Source organism: Eurosta solidaginis, chromosome 1, assembly GCF_040869045.1.
Source record: "Eurosta solidaginis isolate ZX-2024a chromosome 1, ASM4086904v1, whole genome shotgun sequence".
NCBI classification, from domain to species: Eukaryota; Metazoa; Arthropoda; class Insecta; order Diptera; family Tephritidae; genus Eurosta; species Eurosta solidaginis.
The window spans coordinates 381743750-381769225 of record NC_090319.1 but is presented as its reverse complement, the minus strand read 5'-3'; the positions used below and the strand labels follow the sequence as shown (position 1 = coordinate 381769225).

The window sequence follows — 25476 nt, the reverse complement described above, 5'->3', positions numbered from 1 at the left end:
TTTGGGATCCTTCCGGAATCATTTCTGTATGGTTTTCGCGATCCGTCGTTGATTCCCTCAGAGCCATTTCGGTACCTTTTCTGGAGTATGTCGGGGTCATTTGGGGACTTTTTCGGGATCATTTGGGGCTCTTCCGGCATCATTTCTGGATGGTTTTCGGGATCCGTGCGGGATCTCGTCGGGGTCATTTGGTGACTTTTTCGGGATCATTTGGGGGCTCTTCCGGCATCATTTCTGAATGGTTTTCGGGATCCGTCCGGGATATCGTCGGGGTCATTTGGGGACTTTTTCGGGATCATTTGGGGGCTCTTCCGGCATCATTTCTGGATGGTTTTCGGGATCCATCCGGGATCCCATCAGGGTAATTTCGGGACTATTAGGGGATCATTTGTGGACCTTTCCGGCATCATTTCTGGATAATTTTCGGTATCCGTCCGGGATGCCGACGAGGTCATTTCGGGATTATTTCGGGATCATTTGGGATACCTACCGGCATCATTTCTGGATGGTTTTTGGGATTCGTCCGGGATCTCGTCGGGGTCATTTCGGGACTTTTTCTCGACTAATACGGGATCATTTGCGGACCCTTTCGGCATAATTTCTGGATAGTTGTCGGGATCCGTTCGGGATCCCGTCACGGTCATTTCGGAACTATTAGGGGATCATTTGAGGACCTTTCCGGCATCATTTCTGGATAGTTTTTGGAATCCTTTCGGGATCCCGTCAGGGTCATTTCGGGGCTTTTTCGGAATCATTTCAGGATTCGTCCAGGAACCCGTCAGGGTAATTTCTGGACTTTTCCGAGACTATTTTGGGATCATTTTGGGACCTTCCCAAGATCATTTCTGGATGGATTTCGGGATTTGTCCGGGATGCCCTCAGGGTCATTTTGGGACTATTAGGTGAGCATTTGAGGACCGTTCCGGCATCACTTCTGGATGGTTTTCAGTATCCGTTCAGATTCCCGTCGGAATAATTGCGGGACTTTTTCGGGATCATTGGGGTCCCTTCCAAAATCATTTCTGGTTGGTTTTTGGGATTCGTCCGGCATCCCGTCGGGGTCATTTCGGGACTTTTTCTCGACTAATACGGGATCATTTGCGGGCCCTTTCGGTATCATTTCTGGATAGTTGTCGGGATCCGTTCGGGATCCCGTCAGGGTCTTTTCGGAACTATTGGGAGATCATTTGAGGACCTTTCCGGCATCATTTCTGGTTAGTTTTCGGGATCCTTTCCGGGTCCCATCAGGGTAATTTCGGGACTTTTTCGGCATCATTTAAGATTGGTTTTCAGGATTCGTCCGGTCATTTCGGGACTTCTTCGGGAATATATCAGGATCATTTCTGGATGGTTTATGGGATCCGTCCATGACCCCTTAAGGGTCATTTCGGGACTATTAGGTGATCATTTGAGGACCTTTCCGGCGTCACTTCTGGATGATTTTCGGTATCCGTTCGGGATCCAGTCGGAATCAATGCGGGACTTTTATGGAATCATTTGGGATTCCTTCCGGCATCATTTCTGGATGGTTTTCGGGATTTGTCCGGGATCCCGTCGGTGTTATTTCGGGACCTTTTCGGGGCTAATACGGGATCATTTGGGGATCCTCTAGGGGTCGTTTCGTGACTTTTTCTGTATTATTTCGGGATCATTTTGGGACCCTTTTGGCATAATTTCTTGATGGTTTGCCGGATCCATCAGGGTCATTTCGGGACCATTTTGGGATCATTTGGGGACCCTTCCGAGATCATTTCTGGATCCGTCTGGGATGCCGTAGGAGCCATTTCGGAATTTTTTGTTACTTTTCCGGGATAGTTTTTGCACCCTTCCGGGATCATTTCTGGATCTGTGCGGGATCCCATCTGGGTCAATTCCGGACTATTTCGGGATCATTTTGGAATCCTTCCGGAATCATTTCTGTATGGTTTTCGCGATCCATCGTGGATCCCCTCGGAGCCATTTCGGAACTTTTTCTGGAGTTAGTCGGGATAATTTAGGGACCCTTCCTGGATATTTTCTGGATGGTTTCTGAGATCCGTCCGGGAGCCCGTCAGGGTAATTTCGGAACTTTTTCGGGACTATTTCGGGATCAATTTGGTACCCTTCAGGCATCATTTCTGTGTGGTTATCTGGATAAGTCTAGAATCGTGTCGTTGTCATTTCGGGTTTTTTTGGGACTACTTCGGGAACTTTTGGAAACACTTCCGGGGCGTTTCTGGATGGTTTTCGGGATCCGTCCGCGATAGCGTCGGGGTCATTTCGTGGCTTTTTCTGGATAATTTCGTTATCATTTTGGGATTCTATCAGGTTATCAGCTCATAAAGTTCTTTTTTTTACTCAATTACAAAAATAAAATGCATTAGACAGAAAAAAAATTTTAAACAGATAACTTTATAAGCAGGCTAACGTGAATAGCCCAAATATTTCATTTTCTCCTTGCGGACGGGGCCGCGGGTAAAGGCTAGTTATATATAAATGTGTAATATACGTTGTAAGCGACAAGGTTTTTGTAGTCGAGTGTAAAAATATTGCAGTTTTCTTTTTGTATGAATTTACATAATTTGTTGTTTGTGTAATAAAATTATTTAATACTTAATTACAAATATCATAAGCACAGTGTGTCGGTTTCATAATTGCTCAGCTCAAGAAGTAAATTATGCAGTACTAACAACTACAATTACACAGGCCGACAGCATCTCAGACCCAGAAACCGGACTATATATTTTCCAAGGTTTATGACGCGCTGAATCCAAATCTGGCCTCAGAATTGTTCTGGTTTTCGAGATATCCTAACCTAAAAGTGCAAAAACACCGTTTTTGCCCATATTTGAGGTTATGTAGCCTTGCAGATGTTTTCTTTCACCAAAATTAAAGGATGGCATCTTTAAATGCAAGTCTTCTTCTTTCAAATGGCGTTGAGTTTGCTCGAATATCATTTTTTTCGCTGAGATATCGCATTATGAAATTTTCATGTTTCTAAATTTTCCCATACCTGAAAATCGATTGAGATAACATAGATATGATATAGTCGATTACTAATTTTCTTGCAAAAAAATATGCAGGTAAACGCCGTCCCCAGGGTTAAGTGGGTTAGCATGCTTGCGGTATGATAGGGGTGGTTTCTAAGGGTTAGGGCTATGTGACTCGGTACCTGAGGGTTAGATAGTGTAGGGGTGTAGTGAGTTAGTACACTTATGGTGTGGGACAAAATTTTAAGAAAAATAAGACTCAAAGCAAGAAAATTAGTAATCGACTATATCATTTATACGTTATCTCAAACGATTTTCAGGTGTAGGAAAATTTCATAATGCGATATCTCAGCGAAAAAAAAAATGATATTTGAGTAAACTCAACGCCATTTGAAAGAAGATTTGTATTTAAAGATGCCATCCTTTAATTTTGGTGAAAGAAAACATCTGCAAGGCTACATAACCTCAAATATAGGCAAAAACGGTGTTTTTGCACTTTTAGGTTAGGATATCTGAGGCCAGATTTGGATTCAGCGCATCATAAACCTTCGGAAATATATAATCTGGTTTCTGGGTCTGAATGTTGGTTAAATTTTGTCGGCCTGTGTTATCTACAAGTTTTTAATTATTATTTGTGGTTATGTATGTGTATATCTTTATATATATGCCCCTTTCAGCAATAATCTCTTATATATGAAAACATTACAATTTAATTAAAGCGCTTCTAAAATATTATACATCGTTTATTGGAATTCTTTGCAATGCACTTCCAACATTTTTTTAAATTTAAGCATCCTTTATTTCAGAATGATAACGGATAATGCTTTGCGAACATCATTTCCCATTAGCCTGCATCTAGACTTCAAAGGAACAAAACTGACTTAAATGGCTGAACAGATCTGAATGAAATTTGGTACACAAATTGCTTAGAGTCCGGAAGGATCTACTGACATTTTTTTCTTTTTGTTTTAAGAAAGATAACTCATGCCCCTCTCCCATTAATTTTTGTTAACGAGCCAAATAATAATTTCAGGGCTGTTTCGCGACCGTTTTAGCATCATTTAGAATGCCTCCCGACCATCTTAGCATCATTTAAAACGCCTGCCCATCATTTCGGTAACTTCTTCGAATCATTTCACTTTTTTTCGGGAGCATCTATATTCTAATTCAATAATTTCGAGTTTCGCTAACTAGCCAGGGATCATTTAAGGAGAATCTGCGAGTCATTTTAGAATTATTTCCGGGATCATAATGGAGTTATCTCAGGTTTATTTAGGGGCCATTTCAGGGTTATATAGGATTATTATGGAGGTACGACATCCGGATCTGTTTGGGAAATTGTTCCGGGATGCTTTTGGTTTATTTTCGAGAAGTTTTTCGATGTGGTAGCCAAACAAACTACCTCCATAAAAAGGCTGCCGTCAATAGATAACCAAACAGGATGTTTTAAACTCAACTTACTAAAAGTTTGAGCAAACTTACCCCCTTTTTGAATTCGATAAAAGAACGATCTATCTGAAGAAGCCTTTGAAAATGTGCCTATTGTAAACACTGCTTTACCTAAGTCGTGCCAAACAGGGTAGGCCTAAATGTAACCTTGCCACAGCCAGTACGTTCAACCGCTGTCAACCATATATGCTTTAAGAACTGCAGCTAACTTAAGATATACTGTCAACCATATATGTTTTAAGAACTGCAGCTAACTTAAGATATATCCTGTATAGTTTTTGGAAAAGACGCAAAACGTCGTATTGAAAATAAATTAAATCGATTGCCATCCAAATATACTTTTACATTATTTACACAATATGAATATTCGGTTGAAGAATGTCCTATATTAACCGCCTTTTTTTTTCAAAACTGTTTTATGTCAACTGATATAACATTCACTTTGCGCCATAAAGTCGAGTTTTGGAAGGAATTGAGAAGAGCATTCACAACTGATAAATTTTAAGATAGGGTTCTTTACAAAAAAATATAAAAATAGACTATTCAAACAATTTCTCGATCGTGGTAAACCATTTTCGAACCGGTAGCCGAACTGTGACTCTAGATTTCTACTTTTACAAATTTAATTCTTTATTAGATTTAAGATGATAAACAAGCTATAGTTAATTTAGTGATTTTCTAAATTAGTTTACACAGCCCTGCACAAAAAAAAACTCTTTTGTTCATAAACTAGACATTTGCATAAGCTATAGTATGGGAAGCACTGCGCATACTTTACTGTGGAATGCGCACATACTCGCAAGTCGGAGCAATAAAACTTTTGCTTTCTAAAAGTTAGATATTTATCTTAATAATAAGTACTATTTGACATAAAATTTTGAATTTTAATACAATTTTATAGTTTTAAAATAATAATGCGTATGGCTTAATAAACAATTGTATAATGCCAATGCTAGCAACGCTTTTAAGAATGTCGCTTAGTTTGCTTCTATAAAACGGTAATAAAAGACATTAAAAAATTCCTAAAACATATTTTCCGTATATCAGCACAACTGCTCACTTCGACAGCGTAATTATTTGAAATTATTGTGGGAGATTAGTTTTTTTGCACTACTTATAATTTCTACATGAATATTCCCTTAAATATTTTCAACAACTACAATAGTTCCCTTTATAATGCTACAAGCTTAGTTTTGCAATGATGCTCCAACCATAACTCCTCCAGTTGCGCACGATTGTTTATACGTTCTGATGGTGGAGTTTTATCTGTAGAAGCGCTGGTCGGTGACAAAACTCCGGTCTAAAAAATAAGTAATAAAGATACTTAATTAACTTATATAACACGTTTGTTAATCTATGCGTGTGCCAACACCAACCTTCGTTCCGATCTTACGTGGATCCAAATTCACGCCTATATTTTGCATGCCCTTTGCCAATTTCGACAAAGGACTAACAACCATTGTACGCGATAGGGGACTTGCCAATTGTTTCAGTTTAATTGATTCGCTTGGCGCGCTACCTAGCGGTGAGTTGGGTTGTATAGCTGCTTCACTGTTTATATAAAATCAAATGAGTGCATATTTCAAATTCTAGCCTTTATTTTTCGCGTATTTTTCTATGAATTGCTTTTATAGTCTAGCAATATTAACAAAATATTGATGTAATAATAAAAATAACTATATTTATAATCGAAAGGCACATTACTACATTGCTTAATAAAATTATTAAAGCCATTGTGTACAATACATGCCAGAAATATTTATAAATTTTATATTAAGTTTGAGTGTCGTCCGTTTTTTTATAATATGTATAATTATATGTATAATTTCATATGAAATATATCTATGTATGTATGTATAAAAGTCAGTTGAGCAATGCACGATTGTACAGCAATATGCACATCGATATATGTATATGTGTAATAATAATTTGAATATACATACATTTTTCGAAAGTTAATAAAATTGAACTTTCGGTGTGGCTAACAAATGAGTGCTTCTTATTACTAATGGCAAGATTACTACTACATCCAAAACATATATAGCATTTCCATATATCTGAAATCATAACATCCATCTAGCCACCAACAATGTTCAAATGCTCATGCTCTTCAACAATAAAATACCGACCTGGTAGGTTGAACAGCATCCTGTCCTTCCATATCACCATGCACATAAATTTGTGGATTTGGTGTAATTGGTCGTAAAGGTGGTGCATTCTCCAGCAATCCAGTGGGCATTGTCACATGATCCATCACAGATGATATTGATATAGCTAAGACATCTTCACTATTTTTAACCATACTATCCTTTTGCACTAAGTGATCCATATTATCATCGGATGCTGGCGATTCACCTTCCTGTGTATGTCCCATCACAATGCCAACTGAGGGCAAGAAATCGTTTTCATTAAACCCTGAGTTTCCAGCAGACGCATTGGATCCAACGACTGTTCCTACTACACCAAAATCGAGGTCAGGTTCATAAATACTGCTATCGTTCTCGTCGGTATCGGTGCTGCTATGCGAATTGCGTTTATCACGTCCCAATGTAAACAAAGCCTTCTCAGCTTCGACCGCATGCTCAATCGACGTTTGTGATTGACGCATAACTTGCGGATTGATTTTGGCTGTTTCATTTGTTTGTTTTTGTGCATTTGTGTTTGTAGTGGAATTCTTATTTTTATTGGGATTTAAAGACTGCCCTAATTTGGAAAATTGACCTGCCACATTCGATATTGCTTTGGAGCTTATTTGTACAAGTTGAGATTCTGAGAGATTACGCGGCATACCCTGCGTTGATTAAAATTGAGTTAATAAAAAAAGATGAGTGTTCGTCTTTATTTGCTAATACCTTTGGCACTTCTAACATTGGATTTCTACTCTTGCGCCGCTGTAAAACGCCACCAGTAATGTATCGCACATCGCTTTTGCCTAGATTGTCCAGTGCTATGCGGAACATTTCAACAATGCTCATGAGGGATTCTAAAAATAGTTGAAGGTTAAAACACGAGATTATTAAAAAAAACTAGAAAGCATATATTTATATCTATATATATTTTTTTATATAACTTGGCGCGATATATCTCCGAAGAGGTTAAGGTCGAACTCCTCTTCCAATTTGTGTCGTTTTAGTTTAAAGTTTCTGCAGAAGCTTTTAATTACAGAATGCACACAAAATGTTTTCGGAAATCTAAAAAAAAATTCAGTATCATAGTCGGCCCCGGGCAGTGGTAGGTACTATATCCGAGTGTGTTTCTGCCATGAGAAGCTTCTTAGTAGAAATATCAGAACAGAAGCCGTTCGGAATCGGCACAAAAATTCTTAAAAGTAGCACACCCGAAGCGAAAAAGCTCTGTTTACGCCCTATTGCAAAGAAAGTTAAAGTCACTTAAGCTTTCCCTTCTGAATTTGTTTTTTCTCTCACTGCTAAATATTTATATACGAAAGCTTGTAAATAAAATTAGCTCACCCATGACTTCTTCTTGTGTCTTGATCACATAAACCATATTATTGAAGAATCGTATATTAGCCGAGCGGAACATATGAAAATAGCCATCAACACCATCAACGACATAGTTGAGTCGCAGACAGAGTAATGCTGGTGCGGAGCCTTGAAACAATTTCGTTTGCTGATACATGCCCAGCTCAATCAATGTAATATTTTGCAGCTGAACCTTTTCGAAACGCACTATCTTATCCAAATGTGAGTCATATTCAGCAACAATGTAACAATCGTCTGTGAGCAATAACACAGTATCCACCTCGGTTTCATTAAGATCACCAGTACTAAAAATTAAAGCAATGCCAAATATTTATTTTATATAAAATTTTTATAATGTTATACGTACGTTGGATCTGCATCGATAAGCCCCCACGAACCGACTGGGTATTGCGATGTGCCGAGTAGTAAACGGCGGCAATCTTCCACAAGCAATTTAGCCTGTTCTGCACCTTCCATGGCATCAGTTTCATCAGGTGCAGCTTGGCCTCCCAATGCGTTCAGCGACTCAGCACTGACTTGATTGCCGAGCATTAAATCGATGGTGGCTTGACGATAAGAATCTTTAAAACGCGCGAGATAATAACTGAAATTTATATACAAAAGTAAAAAAAAGCAATCATAAGTGTGAAGTGAGTAAATTTATGAGAATAAAACAGAAAATTTAAAAATATACATGCAATAAAATGGCGAGACTGTGCTTTGAAACTAAAGTTACTAAATGAAATAAAAATTAAAAGAGGAAAAGCGTTTAAACAAAATTTAAATTAAAATCAAAATACGTTTTGAAATGATAGTAGGAATATAACGGAAACAAAAGGAGCAACAAAGTTAACTAAATAACGAGTTTTCAACTTCATTTGGTGCTTAGTGGGTGCGGCGCACCTTGCGTTAGCGATATTTTCCAGAAAATGTAATTCCGGACCGAGCACACCGGCATGATAGTAACCGCGTATCGGCGCCGGTGTAGATGGGCAGAGAATGTGCAGTATTGTTGCGATAACCTCATCTTCTTTTAATTGATTGGCCTCGACCAACTTTCCCTGCATTAAATCAATTATGCATTGCCGGAAGGAATCAGCAAAATGTTGTATGAAGAAACTAAGAAGAATGAATGTTTAAAGGATTTGTTAAGGTACAACGTTTTGTATGTTTGCTTTGTGTAACGTTAATTTGTTTTAGTTGTGGAAGAAAACTGTTTTTAAAAGAAACGTACTGTAAAAAAATAACTTAGTTAAAAGAAGAATAGAAAAAAGTATTGATATTGCATGCACTTTAAGTAGGAAAACAGATACTGAAAACAGAGAAAAACTTGTGATTGTCATGGTGATTAGGTTAAATAAATACGGCCTCATATTACAAATTACGTTGCGGGGACAATTAAAGTAACTAATTACTTATATTTAATTATATATACGAGCAAACCATTTACAAAAATAATTAAAAATAGTAACTATGCGCTACGTAATAATCGTAAAACAAAACACAACTAACCGATTCGCTGAGTTCATACCGTCCTTCATCATGCCGCTTATCTTTCGCTCGCCTGTGCGCGTATAATCACCCTAAAAAACGAACAAAATTATAATTTCATGCATTCTAATATTTAATTATAAAAACATCTGTAGCAAACCTTCAGTGCATTTGTGCCCGCATATTGTCGACTAATTATATCACCATTATTCGCCCACAATATCATGAATGGCGATTTCAATTGTTCCGGTATAGGTGTATATGGCGGCGATAAGCCTAACTTAACTAACTGTGATTCTAGCACAGCTTTGCCTATTGCTGTCTCTACGACATTTGTGCGGTCCAAACAGTCCATACAATTTATGCGAAATACTGATTTTTGATTGCAAATAACCCCCCGTTGGTCGCGCCAATGAAAACCCATAGCGCCTGCTTCTGGAGCGAGTGCCTCAACAAGTGCTGATACATTTTCGAAATGCATACCACGACTGTTACAATAACAATGAATTAAAATCAATTTTAAAAGGCCATCATAAGTTGGTACGTACCAGTAATCGTGGAAGTCAAAGGTTACATAAACTAAACGATCATTATTGTATTTTATCACATGCTTTGCGTACGTATCACCAATCAATTTTTCTTTGCCGCTTTGTTCGACTAAGTTGACAATACAAACACCACCGTAAATTGACATTTCTTTGGTAAAATGCATTTCGAATGCCTCCTGTGTTTCTTGCTCACCTACAAAGATAATACTCAAATATATAGTTTTTTAGCAACATGCGCATTGAAGAAAAAAAATATAGAAGGAAAAAAAACCAAGGAAAAAAAGTAAATTGTTATTAAAGTTGTGATTTAGCTAGCATTGATCCGCTACTGTATTGAAGAAAAATTTAAATATTTATGAGTAGTGTCTTGCCCCTTTCTAAACACTGCTTGGATCTCTCAATCTAAGTATATGAGCCAGATACCAACCAATCTCTAATGATCGGGGAAAGGTAAGAAATAATCTCAATGCAGCCCTAAAATGATTCAATAAGCAGTGTCGAAATGATTTGGAGATAGTATCGAAAGCAATTTCAAAATAATCCCTAGAACCAAGACAAAATAATTCAGAGATATTCAGGAATACAGGGATAGTCTATGTTCTTCAACAAACCAGCTAGAGAATAATTTGGCATCCACAGCTTGGGGGTGGGGAGGGACGGATAGCCTGAAGGTTTAATGTGGCCATATAAATCGTTCCCGAGGTGGTCGGCCTAGCACCTTAATGGTGCTGTGTTACCGGAGCGTACCAGATCTGTATCCGGCAAAGGATCATCACATCGATAACACTCCTCAAAGCCTTTGGGGAGCAACCTTATCGCTACAACAACAACAACAACTGTAAGAATGTAATTAAAAGTTACCTCTATCTAGGCGTGGTGGTGGTCTGTATTTGTAACCAGGCTGACTCCAGTAAATCGGCACTGAACCACGCACTTGCGTAAACGACAAATTATGATGACGAAAAGATAGTATTTGCTCGGTCTCCACATAATTGGCGCAGTTACCTTGCTCATCCACGCCACGTCGCTTATATCTGTAAACAGTTAAAATTTTATTTAGGTACTCAATTTAAATCGAAAATAAGTATACTACAATACATACCGCGTGCCTGCACGATATCGTGACCTGCGTGACACCACCGCCAAAGTAAAACATTCATTACCAATGACGCAAGGTTCAACTTGCACGAATCCTTGAATAATCGGCAATATCCATGTTTTATCCTACAAGTATATGTGTGATTACTACATTTACTACGTTGCGTTTAACATAAATTGCATGCTTACATTGAACTTCAAAATATCTGCAATCATATGCATATTCCAAAAGAAACGATCATCGTATTGCTGTTTTTGCTCGGCCGCCGCATTTTGCCGTTGCAAATTGTTGGTAATGTCGCTGTCAAAACTAAAGTAAAAGCTGTCCGTATCATCGAATATTTTATGAAGTTCTTCTGTGATACGTTTCACGATGCGCAATGGATCGCCTATACCCACAGATGATTTCATTTGATTGGAGGCCAAAGTTGCAGCTTGCTGCGTGGTATTTTTGATAGTGTTGCCAGCAGTTTTCACAGCACCCCAAGTTTTATTCATCAATTGAGCACCTTCAAACAGTTTCGTTTTGGTGACCGCTGGGGTGTTGCTGCTATTGGCCGCAGCGGACAGAGTATGGGAGGGCGAATGAGTGGGAGTACTGTTGGCGCTTCTAAATAAAAGCAAATTATTCATATATTGTCTCTTTAAAAATTTCTTATATCTACTAACCTTGAGTGCCTAGTACAAGATGTCAATAATGTGTCGGGTTCATCGGCGCTTAGAATGCAAATCGATTTTATTTTATAAACTAAATTCGGTGCGTAAAGTACACCAACGGGCGTAGCCTCTTTAACTATCACCAAATGAGGTTCATAGACATTTGGCAAACTAATTACGCCAATAATGCCATGTGTAATACCAATGCATTCGATGTCATCTACAGAGGAAAGATCCCAGCCTGCAAATAAGTTAGATAAAAATTATTAAAGTACTTAATTATTTAATTATTATCGTGTTACCCCATCAGTAATTTCACTCAAAACATAAATATGAAATATGAAACTACATATTTATAAAAAATATGATAAATTATGGATCTAATAAGTATGTATGGTTGTTGTTTTTGTAGTGATAAGGACACCCCCGAAGCTCTTAGGGAGTGTTATCAATGTTGATGGTCCTTTGTCGGATGCAGATCCGGCACGTTCTGGTAACAAGCATCATGACCATCTCGGGAACGATTTAGTATGACCACGTGACCACTGCTACAACAACAACAACCACGTGAAAGTTTCAAAGCCATGCCGCCCTCCTCTAGATTCATGAGGAACTTGGGGTCGCCAGAGCCTCGGCTGTGAAAGTATCTGGATTCGCCACGTGTAGGTGAGGTTGACAATTGGGGTGGATAAGCTTTATTTTGCGCTGGCAACACCTTGAAAGGGTTGCGATATACAACCCCTTAAATCCATTTGGTATTTTAGTCGCCTTTTACGACAAGCATACCTGCCGCGGGTATATTCTAAGCCCCCTAACCCGCTGGATAAGAAAGTATGTATGGTCACTAGTTAACATACATATGTCATTCATTCGATTCACGATTTCAGAGCTATTATATTTTAAAAAATTGATTTCGATCACGAATCGTAAACACAACATACATACATACGATTATAGTGCTTTTGACAGTAATTTTCATCTGCCGAACCACCCTTCTCTTATCTATTATCCGATTTTTTAAACCAACTGAAGTGAAATAAACAAATAGTCATAAAAATAAAAACGCCATTAAGCGCCATAAAGACTTAGGCAACTTTTATGCTGGTAACTTTCACAAATAGGATCAAGGACAACAAAAGCTGCAATGTTAGTCAATGTATATAAGCACGTAGTACTCGCTTACTTAAGTACACTTAAAGGCAAGTGTCGTGAGGAAGACGAGCAGCATGAACAAGCATAACTATAAAATAGGGTAGTGAATAATGGCAGACATGAAATGGTCATAACGATTTTGTGGGCACTTTTCAATTATATCTATATAGTATATGCGCAATGTGTAAGTATTTATTGAGTAGAACAATGCAAGCACTCAAATTTATCGACGAGCCGGTGAAAGATGCTCCACAAAATGTTACGATTTGAGAGAAGAGAGTTTCAGCGACCTATCATAATAAAGATAAACGATCTACATTGTATTGCCGAAAGTCATCTGGAGAAGTCTAGTAGAGGACGAACTCCAATGAGGCTCGCAGAAGAATCCGCTGCGTACGCGAACGACATTGTTAATATTGCAAGAGGCATTCCTGAGAGCCTTCTGCCTGACATGATACAAAGAGCATCAAAGTTGGCGAAAGAATGAACTTTCAAGGGCTGTGTCGCTGGCTTACTGAGATATACAGGCTTTTGAACGTAATTCATGGCATTAACTAAGGTACATACTGCCCACCAGAGATCAAGGAATTTCTAGCCAAGCTACCCTTGGAGTTATTTTGTTGAAATGCGGTTCCGAAATCCCACAGAATTACCGAACCTTATTACAATTATACTTCTGAGTACGCAACATAAACAACGGCACACATCTACGCCATTTAAATATATGTGGGGTTCAAAAAGGATTAACACGCTCTTTTCTTTAAAATTACGTCAAGTTGTTTGTATTTCGTTTATTTCGGTTTTACAATTAACATTTCAAGTTCGTATTGTTTTGCGTTGTACGCTACTATTTTAAGTTACATAGACACGTTTAGTTCACATTTACACATGTTTTAGTTCAAATTTATTTATTTAGTTAAACATTTTTACTTTGCACTTATGCTTTGGCATATACAAAAAAGAAGTTATTTTTACTTGCCGTGGCGCGTCCGATTCACTACTCAACTTCATATGAACTGTCCTCAAGCGCAAACTATGACTTTGAAATTTGTCTATTCGCTATTTTAAAAGTTCCGTTATCCCTTTGTTGCTTGTTTGCATTTTATCTTATTTATTCATGTTTCTGCTGTTAGTCCGTTGTCCGCCTGCAGTCGCTTTATGACATACAGTGTTGTAAAATGTCTTAATTACTTTAAGGCTCCCACATCCGGCCATCCTGAGTTTAGTTCGCCTCGAACGATGGGTCGAATGCCTTCATGTACTCCGCTACCGTTGTACTACGTCTTGGACCCTCGTGGTCTCCTACCTTCTCCACTTCGTATCTACCGTGATTCAATTTCTTGGTAACTCTATATGGTCCTAAGTACTTTGGTTTCAGTTTTAACCCTGTGCCGAACTGGGTACGCTTGATGGCTACCAGTTGGCCTAGTTTATACTCTATTTCCCGTTTTCGTTTAGCGTTAAAATTTCTCTTGTTTTCTTCTTGAATCTTCTCTATGTTCTCTTTTGCCGTCTGTCGGACTTCATAACGTTCACTATCTATCTCTTCGACTCTAAGTTCTTCTAACATTTCCCTAAGTTCTGGTACATCCGCAACCCTCATTTCTAACCCCGTTAGGATTCTAAAGGGTGAGAATTTTGTGGTTCTGGGAGGAGTATTATTTATAGCGCGTTGTACTCTATCTACATGTTTGTACCAGGACTTTGGATCGTCGACGCAGAGTTTAGTTAGCATTGGCAAAATAACTCTATGAATCCTCTCGACTTGACCGTTACCTCTAGGGACACCTGTGGCTATGTTTAAAAGTTGTATATCTTCGCTTACGCAATATTCCCTGAAGGAATTTGACGTAAACGCGGTACCACTGTCAGAAATAATACGTTTCGGATTGCCGAAAACTGACGACTGCCCTTTTAGTATGTTGATCACCGATTCTGCGCCCGTGTTCTTCGTCGGATAAAGCCATGTGAACTTTGAGAACGCGTCGATTACAACAAATAGGTAATTGTATTGCTTGTTTGTCGTTTCCATTGGCCCTAAGTGGTCTACATGATAAGTACCCAATGGTTGGTCCTCCTTATTGATCGGAGTCAGAAATCCCTCTTTTTTCCCCGCCTTCGCTTCCGAGACAATACATTCCATGCACGATCTAACAAACTTTGCTACCTTCTTTGACAACTGTGGCATGTAATACTTTTTCTCGATTGCTTCTTGAGTTTTTTTGTTAGAAAAATGTCCCTGGTCATGCGCGGTTCGTATAATTTCGTCCTCCATCTGAGATGGGATAACCACTAACGTCTTAACTGGATCTTTGAATAAAATGTCATTGTATAGGTAATAATCTTCGTAAGGACCTGTTTCTAGTACTTTCCTAACTGCCTTAATCCAATCATCGTCCATCTGAGCTAACTTCAACCGATGACTTAATGTATCCTCCAATAGCAAGCACGACATTTTACTTCTCACGGGTACATAACTTTTAACTAAAGACCTAATTTTTGCCTCTTGGAGTGCATCTAAGTGCGCCAGATCTAACTCTTTCTCTCTTTCTTGGCTTTCCGCCGTGCATATATTTCCAAATTCATTAAAAAGTTCGAACGTCTCTTCTTTTCTACCAACAACTGACTTAGTGTCCGTAGCTAATTTGTTATCAACGGCTGACTGTCCACCAGCAACTGCACTACTTCTTTCTATTGTTATTGGCTCACAACTCGCGGACACAGTTCCCCGTTTTCTAAATTGCACTTCATCATTCTTTATTACTATGTCCACCCATTTCAAAACGTCATTGCCAATAATAACACCGAATCTGGAATCTCTCTCGCGAACAACATGAAAGTTAATAACAACTGCGGAGTCATCAAACTCTACTTCGGTCTTAAACCCACCTAAAGTTATCAAGGCACTATCGGCTATACCGAATAGTTGATGCTTTTCGTTGGTTAACTCGAATTCGCCTAATGATGCCAACACGTCATATCTAATCAAGCATAAATCACATCCTGTATCTATGAGTGCTGAATGTACGAAGCTCCGAATTTTAATGTCTTTAAAAATAAGTCCGCCCCGTGATACGGTTCTGCTTTTTGTACTCATCATGGTTGCATTAAGCGATTCTGCCTTCGACTCCTTTTTGGGGTTTTTACAATTCGACGCTATATGACCCAGTTGACCGCATTTAAAACAAGTGACTGTAGCCTGGGGACAATTACGCAAAATGTGGTTTGTTTCACCGCACCGAAAACAGCGTTTATCTTGTTGGTGTTGCGCTTGTTTTGGTAACTTCCCAGATTGTTCGCTTGATTTAACTGCAGCTGCTCGGCTACCTCCCCGGATTTTCTCGTAAACTCTTATTTGTTCTTTTAACTCGTTTATGTTTCTTGCCAGGTAGAGATTTGCCTTGTTGGACCTCGTATCTGGCAAGCCATCTATAAAATATTCGATTATGCTAACATCATCTAAATCAATCATTTTCCCTATTTCCATGAGGTTGTACAAGTACTCTTTGTAATCTTCGTTATACTGTTTTCGCCTATTGCGCAACATACGATGCACTTCATTCGCAGATACTGCTGAACCAAATTCTTCTTTTAACGATTTTTTCAAAGAGTCCCAGTCTTTTATACCTTTTTGGCACTGAACAAACATCTTAGCACCACCTTTTAGCAATTGCTTTGCATAAATAAATTTTTGCAATTCATTCCACTGCACTGCTGCAGCATTCTCCTCAAAAATTTCTAACCACTTTTCTATTGATGCTTGGCCTGAACCTGAAAAACAAGACAAAGAATCTTCGATGTCACGAAGTGTGAAGGGTGTTCTAGTTGTTTCACGCACCCCAACGGCAACGGAGTGTACAGAGGAAGCATTCTCGAAGACTTCGTCTTCGTCATCGCTAAGCTCAATTCCATAATGCTCCATAAGTCTGTCTTGAAGGACTACCTTACGACCACTTGTGGAAAGCCCTAGTTCAGTGAGTTTGCTTTTCAAATTACTTACGGTCAACCCTAATATTTCATCTCTATCCATTGTGCCACGGTAAGCTTTATAACTTTTTTTTTTGTATCTACCTTGTTATAATGTATTGAAATGGATATTCTTATTTTTTGCAAAAATTAGTACTAATAGCAATTCTACAATACAATCGAGTTAGTATATAAACTTATACTTATCGTTAGTTTGTCTCGACAGTGTTCAGCTTTCTCATTTGTAAGTGCGGCATCGGCTCGTATCAACAACTGCAACTTAGTAGGTGTAAAGTTTCTTCCATCAACTGCAACATAGGTTCGCCAAATATTATCACTTATCGGAATCGTAGATTTACTGCTGGGTTACTTCGACTTATTCGCCCATGTCAGTACAGTAACACATCAACGGTTGGGCTTTTACTTAGTCGCCCACAACAACAACATTTAAGTTTTACTGCTTGGCTACTCGACTTGTTCACCAACAACAGTACAGTAACACATCAACGGTGGGGCTTTTACTTAGTCGCCCACAACAACAACATTTAAGTTTTACTGCTTGGCTACTCAACTTGTTCGCCAGCACAGTATAGCAACACTTCAAGGTTCGTGTTCCGTTGTTCATTAAACGGACGCCGCAAAGCGACAAAATTTATTATTTCTTTTTCACCCAAAATATGAGCGATGAGCATAACGGCTTTTCAACGATAGGGTTTTGCATATAGGCACCCCAATGTATAACTGTTCTATCGTATGACTTCAATTAAACCCGATATGAATTTTTGGTACAGTTTTATGCAGATATTGCTGCATTTCTAGCACTGAATTTTTCACAACGATCTGTGACAAGCTTTTTTTTTTTTTGTATGTACGTGTGTGGCTTAACGGCTTTAGCACAAATAATCGGACGGCGCATGAAATAAGTTTTTATTAAAAAAAATTTCGCACTTCTGACACCATTTGTGGGGTTCAAAAAGGATTAACACGCTCTTTTCTTTAAAATTACGTCAAGTTGTTTGTATTTCGTTTATTTCGGTTTTACAATTAACATTTCAAGTTCGTATTGTTTTGCGTTGTACGCTACTATTTTAAGTTACATAGACACGTTTAGTTCACATTTACACATGTTTTAGTTCAAATTTATTTATTTAGTTAAACATTTTTACTTTGCACTTATGCTTTGGCATATACAAAAAAGAAGTTATTTTTACTTGCCGTGGCGCGTCCGATTCACTACTCAACTTCATATGAACTGTCCTCAAGCGCAAACTATGACTTTGAAATTTGTCTATTCGCTATTTTAAAAGTTCCGTTATCCCTTTGTTGCTTGTTTGCATTTTATCTTATTTATTCATGTTTCTGCTGTTAGTCCGTTGTCCGCCTGCAGTCGCTTTATGACATACAGTGTTGTAAAATGTCTTAATTACTTTAAGGCTCCCACATATATATCTTATAATTTTTTACTATTGGCGCATTTCCAAACACATAAATCTTTGTATAAACAAAAACTACAAATAAATTAAAGTTGAACTTTGCAAAAACCGTTTAAACAAAAACAAAGGATTTTATACGAACGACTCAAGTGACAAGAGTCATGGTCAAGTGACAAGAGTCATGGTCAAGTGACAAGAGTCATGGTCAAGTGACAAGAGTCATGGTCAAGTGCCTCATATGACAGCACATTGCAAGAGAGGTAAGTGGAATCAAGGAGCAAGAATACATGCTCTTTAGTGGAATGTGCGTGATTACAAACACAAAGTACTTTAGGCTACGCATTTTTTGAAATAACACAAAAACTCAACTTTAAAGCATTCGTCTGAAAAAAATCTAACAGTGTTTGAAGGATATGCAACTACAAAATATACCCAACGAAGAAGCGACGGGCGCGACTTGTTAGCCGGCCAAAATCATTTAAACGGTTAAAGACCAATTAAGTAAGCAAGTCATAATAACATATTATGTGCTCTATCGGAGGAAGTTTTGATAACTGCAAATAATGTGGTTGTTGTTCATGTAGCGGTAAAGACACTCCCCGAAGGTTTTGGCTAGTGTTATCGATGTTACTGGTCGATTGTCGGAAATATATCCGGTTCTTTCCGGTAACAAGCACAAATAAGGCATAAGCACGACTATCTCGGGAACGATTTGATATGACCACGTTCCACATCTATTCAGGTTGTAGGTTGGAAAAAAGGCGATATATGGTTGTGGTTGCCCGGGGACACATTACATATGGGACATAGATTAGATCTGGATAGGTGAAAGTTGAACCTGTTACCATATCCAGATAGAAATTGAGCCAGATTGCGTAGTGCCAGAGCTGGGTAGTAATGACTACCCGTCGATTCCCCATTACATGTACTTGAGGAAAGTAATCAATTCCTTTCCTCCACAGCAAAGGAATTGATCACATTTCAATTCCTCAAAAAAAAAAAAAAATACCAAAAGTAATTTCGCTTTTTGAGGCTCAAGTACACAAATTTTTTTGTTTGTAATTGAGAAAAAAAAAAAATACTTTGTTCAAATGTATTTTCTGCCCAAATACTTTCGAAAGAAATTGCAAATGTAATTGGAAATTGTCCAATTACATTACAAGGAATGGAAAAAGTACTTTCGAATTTCCCATTCCTCAAACGAATTGCAAAAGCAATTGATTTTCCGTCATCCCTTGTCAAATTTGGTTTTGAGACAAATTTGACAAGGGATGACGGAAAATCGTTCCAATATACATCAATTGAAAAATTCTTAGTGTAAAAAATATTTTTGCGATTCAAGCGGTGATTTTATGAGGCCATAGTAACTTTTTGGACCATAAGAAAACGTTTTTAAAACACAAGCACTGCCTTCAATGACTTGCAATTCATTTCTTCTCGCCATATATGAGGAAGGTTATGGTAAGATTGTATCATCTTAGTTTAGATTTGCTATTGAGTGGCCGCCCAATTGCTTTGTACGTGGCTAGCAACGTATCTTCATCTTTTCCCCAAGTACTACTGGCAAGCGACTTGAGGATTTTGTTGCGGATTTGTACTTTAGATACAACTTCGATGGCGTACGTCTTGAAGGTGAGAGTGTGATCGAATATTACTCCTAAGATATTTTAATGGCTGACAATCGGAAGCGCAACACCATCGACGTGAACGTCCAACATTCTTCGTCGCAAAACAGTAACCGTGGGTTTGGCCGGCTAGGTTAAGATAATTTGCAGTTTATCTTTTTATACAAAGGGAAATGGCGAATCTTCTATAACTTGGAGTATAGTACCGTGGTTGACAGTGTCAAAAGCTTTTGACAGTGCTGGTAGTGTTATGTATTTTGCGGAAGCCATGCGCAGCAATGCGTGGTTGTTCCCGTATCATCTTAGGCATTAAGTAAATAAGCTCCCTTTCTACAGATCTCCACCTTTCAGTAGTCATCTGTCGGAAAGGATTCCTACGAGCAACCAGCGCCAAAGTCAGTGACTACCTTGCCACATAATTCATCTTCTCGGGAAAAGCCGGAGTCCTAGTTTTTTCTCCCTTTGGCTTATCTCCTACTTCACTAGTTGGCACTTCGCCACTTTTGATGTCCTTCTTCTGACTTGCAGCTTTCGAGGTAGTTGCTATCTCGCTATTGGGGCCACCTGTCCTACAGCTTTAGGCCTACTTATCTTGTCCATGCGGCTGCCCTGCCTCGCGGCTGTGGGACTGGGTCCTTTCAGACCCTTAAAAGCAGACTTTTCGCCTTCCGCCGAACGTTGCCTCTTCTTTCTGCCATTCAACACTTCTTCCTACTCGTAACGGTTGCGGTGCCGAGAGTTTCTCGCAGCAAACCTTTTGAACTGCCTTCGACCTACTTCTACCGCATCATGAGCCCATTCCAAGCGCTCGATCTCCGCTTCTATTGAGCCGACCACTACTCCCAGGCGTTGGACAATTTTTAGTGCTGATCGGTAATGCGACAGGGCTCTCTTATTTCCTCTGCTCAGTACCCTTCTCCACTCTTTTACCCTGTTTTCAGTTGTTCGCTTTTCCAACACGGGTTCATTAAATCAGCACTACTCTCGTTCCCCGGGTCCGACACATCGCTTAATGCGTTTTTGGCTTGCGACTCAGTCCTCCCATTATCACCGTCCTTATTAGAATTAGATAATGAGTCGTTCATCTTTGTCGTATGACCACCTGCCCGACAGGGCGGGCTCAGCGGTTCACTATTTTGTACGGGGAAAGAACCGTCCTCCACCGCAGCGTCCCTTGTGGTAATGCCCTCAATGCCATCAAAACTTCGCAAGTGGTCCGGTATCGGGAAGGCTATGTTCGAATTTATCCCCTGGCTGCAAATCGTCCAATAGGCACGGTCCGAATAACGCCGCGAATTAGGGGGCTGGCAGTTCTTGGTCACCGGCATACCGCCACCCTCCTATGAGGCGAAATGGCGTAGATATAAGTCCTAAACCGCTGCGCCTCATAGTCGGGTGCTATGGTGTTCGGTTAAGCACTCACACAAACGACAAGGTGCCTACCTTAGTGGGGGATATTAGAAGCATACTTCCAAACCCTTTTCCCATATAAAGCCAGGTAATTCATGCGAAAAATTTACAATTTCATCAACACAAACAGCCCAATTCTAAACGAAAATTCCGTGCGAGTTTTTTTCCTTCTCCCATTCTTCGTATTCTAAATAAAAATTCCATGTGAGTTTTTTCACTTCTCCCTTTCCTCCTATTCTGAACAATGTTCGAAAAAGAGGAAACCGGTTATGGGAGAAAAGTAGGTATTATGAATGTGAGGGAGAGGGAGATTTCTTTGCCATTTCATAGGAGTTTTTTTACTAGTTAAATTAAAGGGAATGCATCAAAATAGTTAAAGGAAATTCGTTCTTTTAAGAAAGAACACTTATTTGTACAAATTTGTGCTAAAATATGTATTTACATTCTACCACAATATTCTCACTGTTAATACAACAACAAAAACCACAATATTCTTTATTTTAAGTCGAAAAGTATATCATAAGCAACGGAAGAGCTCTTTGTATATTTGATGCAGCCATCCAGAAATTGCACAAGGATTTTTTAAGAAGGCTTAATTAGATTTTGGCATATGGAACTACTTTTTCCATTCCTTGTAATGTAATTGGAAACTTTTCAATTACATTTGCAATTCCTTTCGAAAGTACTGGAGCAGAAATTACATTTGAGCAAAATATTTTTTTTTTTTCAATTACAAACAAAACATTTTTTGTACTTGAGCCTCAAAAAACGAAATGACTTTTGGTATTTTTTTTTTTAGGGAATTGATATGTAATCAATTCGCTTGCTGTGGAAGAAAGGAATTGAGTACTTTTTTCAATTACTGAGGAAGGTAATGTGTAATGTAATAGAATTGAATTTACCCAGCTCTGCGTAGTTCCTTTTTTTTCGATACGCTCTAATGACCATATAAACACACATCCATTTCAAGAAAAAGAAATAATTGCATGGTATTAAATAGTAATGGCTATGTGGTAACAAGGCCAATTGACCTTAAGGCCATTGACCTTATGTCATCATCACATTAATGCATTGTCATCGAGCCTTGATAGGTGTGCAAAGTTGATAGGTGTGCAAAGTTCCAATCAAACTTATCGCCATTCAAAGTGATGATAAGGCCAATTGACCTTACGGCCGTTGACCTTATGTCACCGCACTATCACATTAATGCATTGTCATCGAGCCTTGATGCGTGTGCAAAGTTTCAATCAAACCTTTGGCCATTCAAAGTGGTAATAAGGCCAATTGACCTTATGGCTGTTGACATTATGTCTCCACACCATCACATTAATGCATTGCCATCGGTCCTTGATACGTATGCAAAGTTTCAAATTAATCAGACTTCTAGAAACCGGTGAAAATTAAGCTCAAAGATTCCGTTACATACAGGCCAAGCTAATAAAAGTGTGCTAAAAATGAATTTAACTTAGTAATAGAAAAGAAATTAAAAAAAATTATTAGAAATTAGCGTTTTTACAACCCTTTTAAAACCAAGACATCACTGTGATGCATTTGCATGTCGTAAACATAGTTGTGTGGGTTTTTTATTCAACCGTTTTAAAAAATGAAGGCATCACTGTGACACAATTGCAGATCGTAAAATTGCTTGTGTTGTTTTTTTTAAGCCACCACAAGACACACCTCGTCTCGTAGACCATATATAACGCAACAGTTTTTGTGAATGCATTAAGTCGTTGTGAAGAACTCAAAGTGTGAAGTGCTAATTTCAGATAAAAAAATATTTCAAAAAAAAATAATAAGTAAAGTGACCATTCCAAATCAAAAAGTTTACAATGAATCCACCATCCTCTACACCGCAAGATGAAGCAACTACATCAACAACTATCGAAAACCCAATGAGTCATATACCCAAGCATGATGTTCCAGTCTTTGATCCCTAGAATACGATTTTCACAGAGCAATGAGCGATTTTTAAATCGACCCGCCCTAGTGTCTATGGATATATGTACATATGCACATTAGGGTGGTCATTATGTTGTTGTTGTAAAAGACATTTCCCGAAAGTTATCCTTTGCCGGATATAGATCCGCACCATTAAGGAACTAACCGGACCATCTCGGGAACGATTCAATATGTCCTTATTGAACCTTCTAGGCCATCCTGCAACACCCCTGGTTAAATGAAAACCCAGGGCATCGCCTGCTAAATATGTGTATAAAAAATGCATACGTGTAAAAGAATTCACCTCGCGTAGGTGAGGTTGGCAATTTGGTTGCGGAAACTAAACTCCTTTACTCCCGGTGATCCTTATAAATCAAATACACGATTTTTTTTCTATTTCATCTCTCAGGCGAAAATACCTAGACCAAAATTATCACATTAGAGTCGGTTAAGGGGTGTCGCGCAGAAGTCAAATTTGAGATTTTTCAATGGAGGCTCGCAAAACTAAAATTGAATTTTTTTAAAAACGGTGCAGTGCCCGCTGGCGTTGTTTCCCCGAGCGTTATGTTATATGATCGCAGGTTAAATAAATCAGCTAAAGGCGAATAAACTCGGTAGCTGACGTAGCTGATCATCACCAATATATTAGTACGCGCAAACAAATCTACATGCATACATGCATGCACCAAGTAATTGCGAAACCAATACACCATGAATTTGCCGTTTGTTTGAATGTTTGAATGAAGTCCAGTACATACAATACCCAGCAAAATGAACAACAAACACATGAAAACATTGCTACTAATGTAGCACCTCATATTATGATATGACAAACGTTTGTACAGTAATAAATACCAAGAAAAGTGTGTGGTTCCACTGCAGCCAATCTTTCTATTAAAAAATAAACGAAAAGCCCACAAATATTAAGCCGAATCTAGATAATTCACGTTAATAATGTTGGTGTCAATGAAAGGTGCGTACACAGAGGGAAAGGGAAGCAATTGTATTAGTGTATGTACATTACTTTCAATGAAAAAAACTTCAATAATACGCAATCATGTAATAAAACGCCTATAAAATCAACCTATGCATCAAGAAAATTGAGTAAATTGAATGCATAATAATTAAATGTAATTTTTAAATATATATTTGGTCCGGAACCTTTCATGCATTACCCGTTTTGACTGCAAATTCGGAAGTCTTGCGATGCCACCACAGACTCTTCTCGCGTTTCACGAAAATGTAATAGTTATCCGTCTGAAAGACTTCCATTTTCACAGCATTAAACCTACACTACACTTTTTGCAATTTATTTATAATTTATATTCACTTTTATCCACCTAAAAGTTTTATTTCATGCATTTTCCGTAGAAAACACACCGAAGCAAAATAATCCAGGCCATTGTAAATTTTACCAAGTAGCGCAACTAACAGCTGATCGGTGAAAATTCGCACATTCACACGCACAGTTCTCGACTCAGTTTCAAAACAAAACTTTAGATTATTTAATTCAAATTTTAAAGTGAGATAATCCTTACAAATTTATGTATACAGAATATATATGGCGTTTTTGTTGTTATTAAAACAATAGTTTTATTTATATTAAAGCTTTTATCATTTTTTTTTTTTAACTTTGAAAAATCTCCGAACACCATTCCTTCATTATATGACATACGACTGCCTAGTCCACTGCCTTCCACTCTATTCGCAACATAACCTCTACTTAAGCTGCCAAATTATATAGTAAACAATGATCCAGGCGAATGTGCGAATGTGCGAACGTACCCAAAAAATGAGGAATGTCATAACAAAAACAAAACAGTTCGAAACCGCAGTGCTGCCACAGTGCGAGAAAATTTAACATTATTGCTTAGAGCTCTGTTAAAATAACATTATTGCCTATGTAAATACAAAGAAATTGAAATTAAAATTTCAATTTCTTTGACTATACTAACCATAGAGGATAATCGGGCTATCTCCTTTGTACAACATATAAATATATTTCCAAGTTAGAAATTAACATTATGTAGTTATATATATCTCCCACGCATTCACTCACCATCACTTGATTGAAAATCATGCTTATAACTGCCTGTTAGGGTATGAAATGATATAAGCTATTGTGGCACGGATGTATAGGCAAATGAATTGTTGTAGGATTTCGCAGGTTCGAAGCTCGCTCCAGTTTATTCCTTTTAATTTTTTTTTTTTTGCTGAAATTATAAAAATGCTTGATATTGCTGCAAAATAGCAAA

General features: G+C 38.3%; 1 protein-coding gene across 4 annotated transcripts; it reads right to left on the bottom strand.

Annotated features, from left to right (window-relative positions):
• Nucleotides 1-2468: 2468 nt before the first annotated feature.
• Nucleotides 2469-24996, bottom strand: sp3 (spermathreecae). Of its 4 annotated transcripts, XM_067763256.1 has the most exons (16): nt 24982-24996; nt 24397-24619; nt 11707-11935; nt 11227-11647; nt 11042-11163; nt 10801-10973; nt 9940-10132; nt 9552-9879; nt 9413-9483; nt 8804-9019; nt 8268-8504; nt 7889-8205; nt 7271-7401; nt 6548-7209; nt 5795-5969; nt 2469-5718 (listed from the first exon to the last, which is right to left on the bottom strand). In XM_067763256.1, exons 2-16 carry the CDS (start codon nt 24491-24493, stop codon nt 5590-5592), a joined length of 3501 nt encoding a protein of 1166 aa, XP_067619357.1. In that variant the 5' UTR covers nt 24494-24619; nt 24982-24996; the 3' UTR covers nt 2469-5589. The 4 variants fall into 4 exon arrangements, with proteins under 4 accessions (XP_067619357.1, XP_067619355.1, XP_067619354.1 ...); XM_067763254.1 differs by lacking the exon at nt 8804-9019 and having other exon boundaries at nt 2469-5741; XM_067763253.1 differs by lacking the exon at nt 8804-9019.
• Nucleotides 24997-25476: the final 480 nt, after the last annotated feature.

Bases quoted from the DNA above. Each gene is read 5' to 3' on its own strand.
- sp3 (XM_067763256.1), bottom strand. From the start codon at position 24,493: ATGGAAGTCTTTCAGACGGATAACTATTACATTTTCGTGAAACGCGAG. The intron at 8,206-8,267 runs GTACGTATAACA...TTTAATTTTTAG, and splicing joins CTTATCGATGCAGATCCAAC to TACTGGTGATCTTAATGAAA. The intron at 5,719-5,794 runs GTTGGTGTTGGC...CTTATTTTTTAG, and splicing joins CACGTAAGATCGGAACGAAG to ACCGGAGTTTTGTCACCGAC.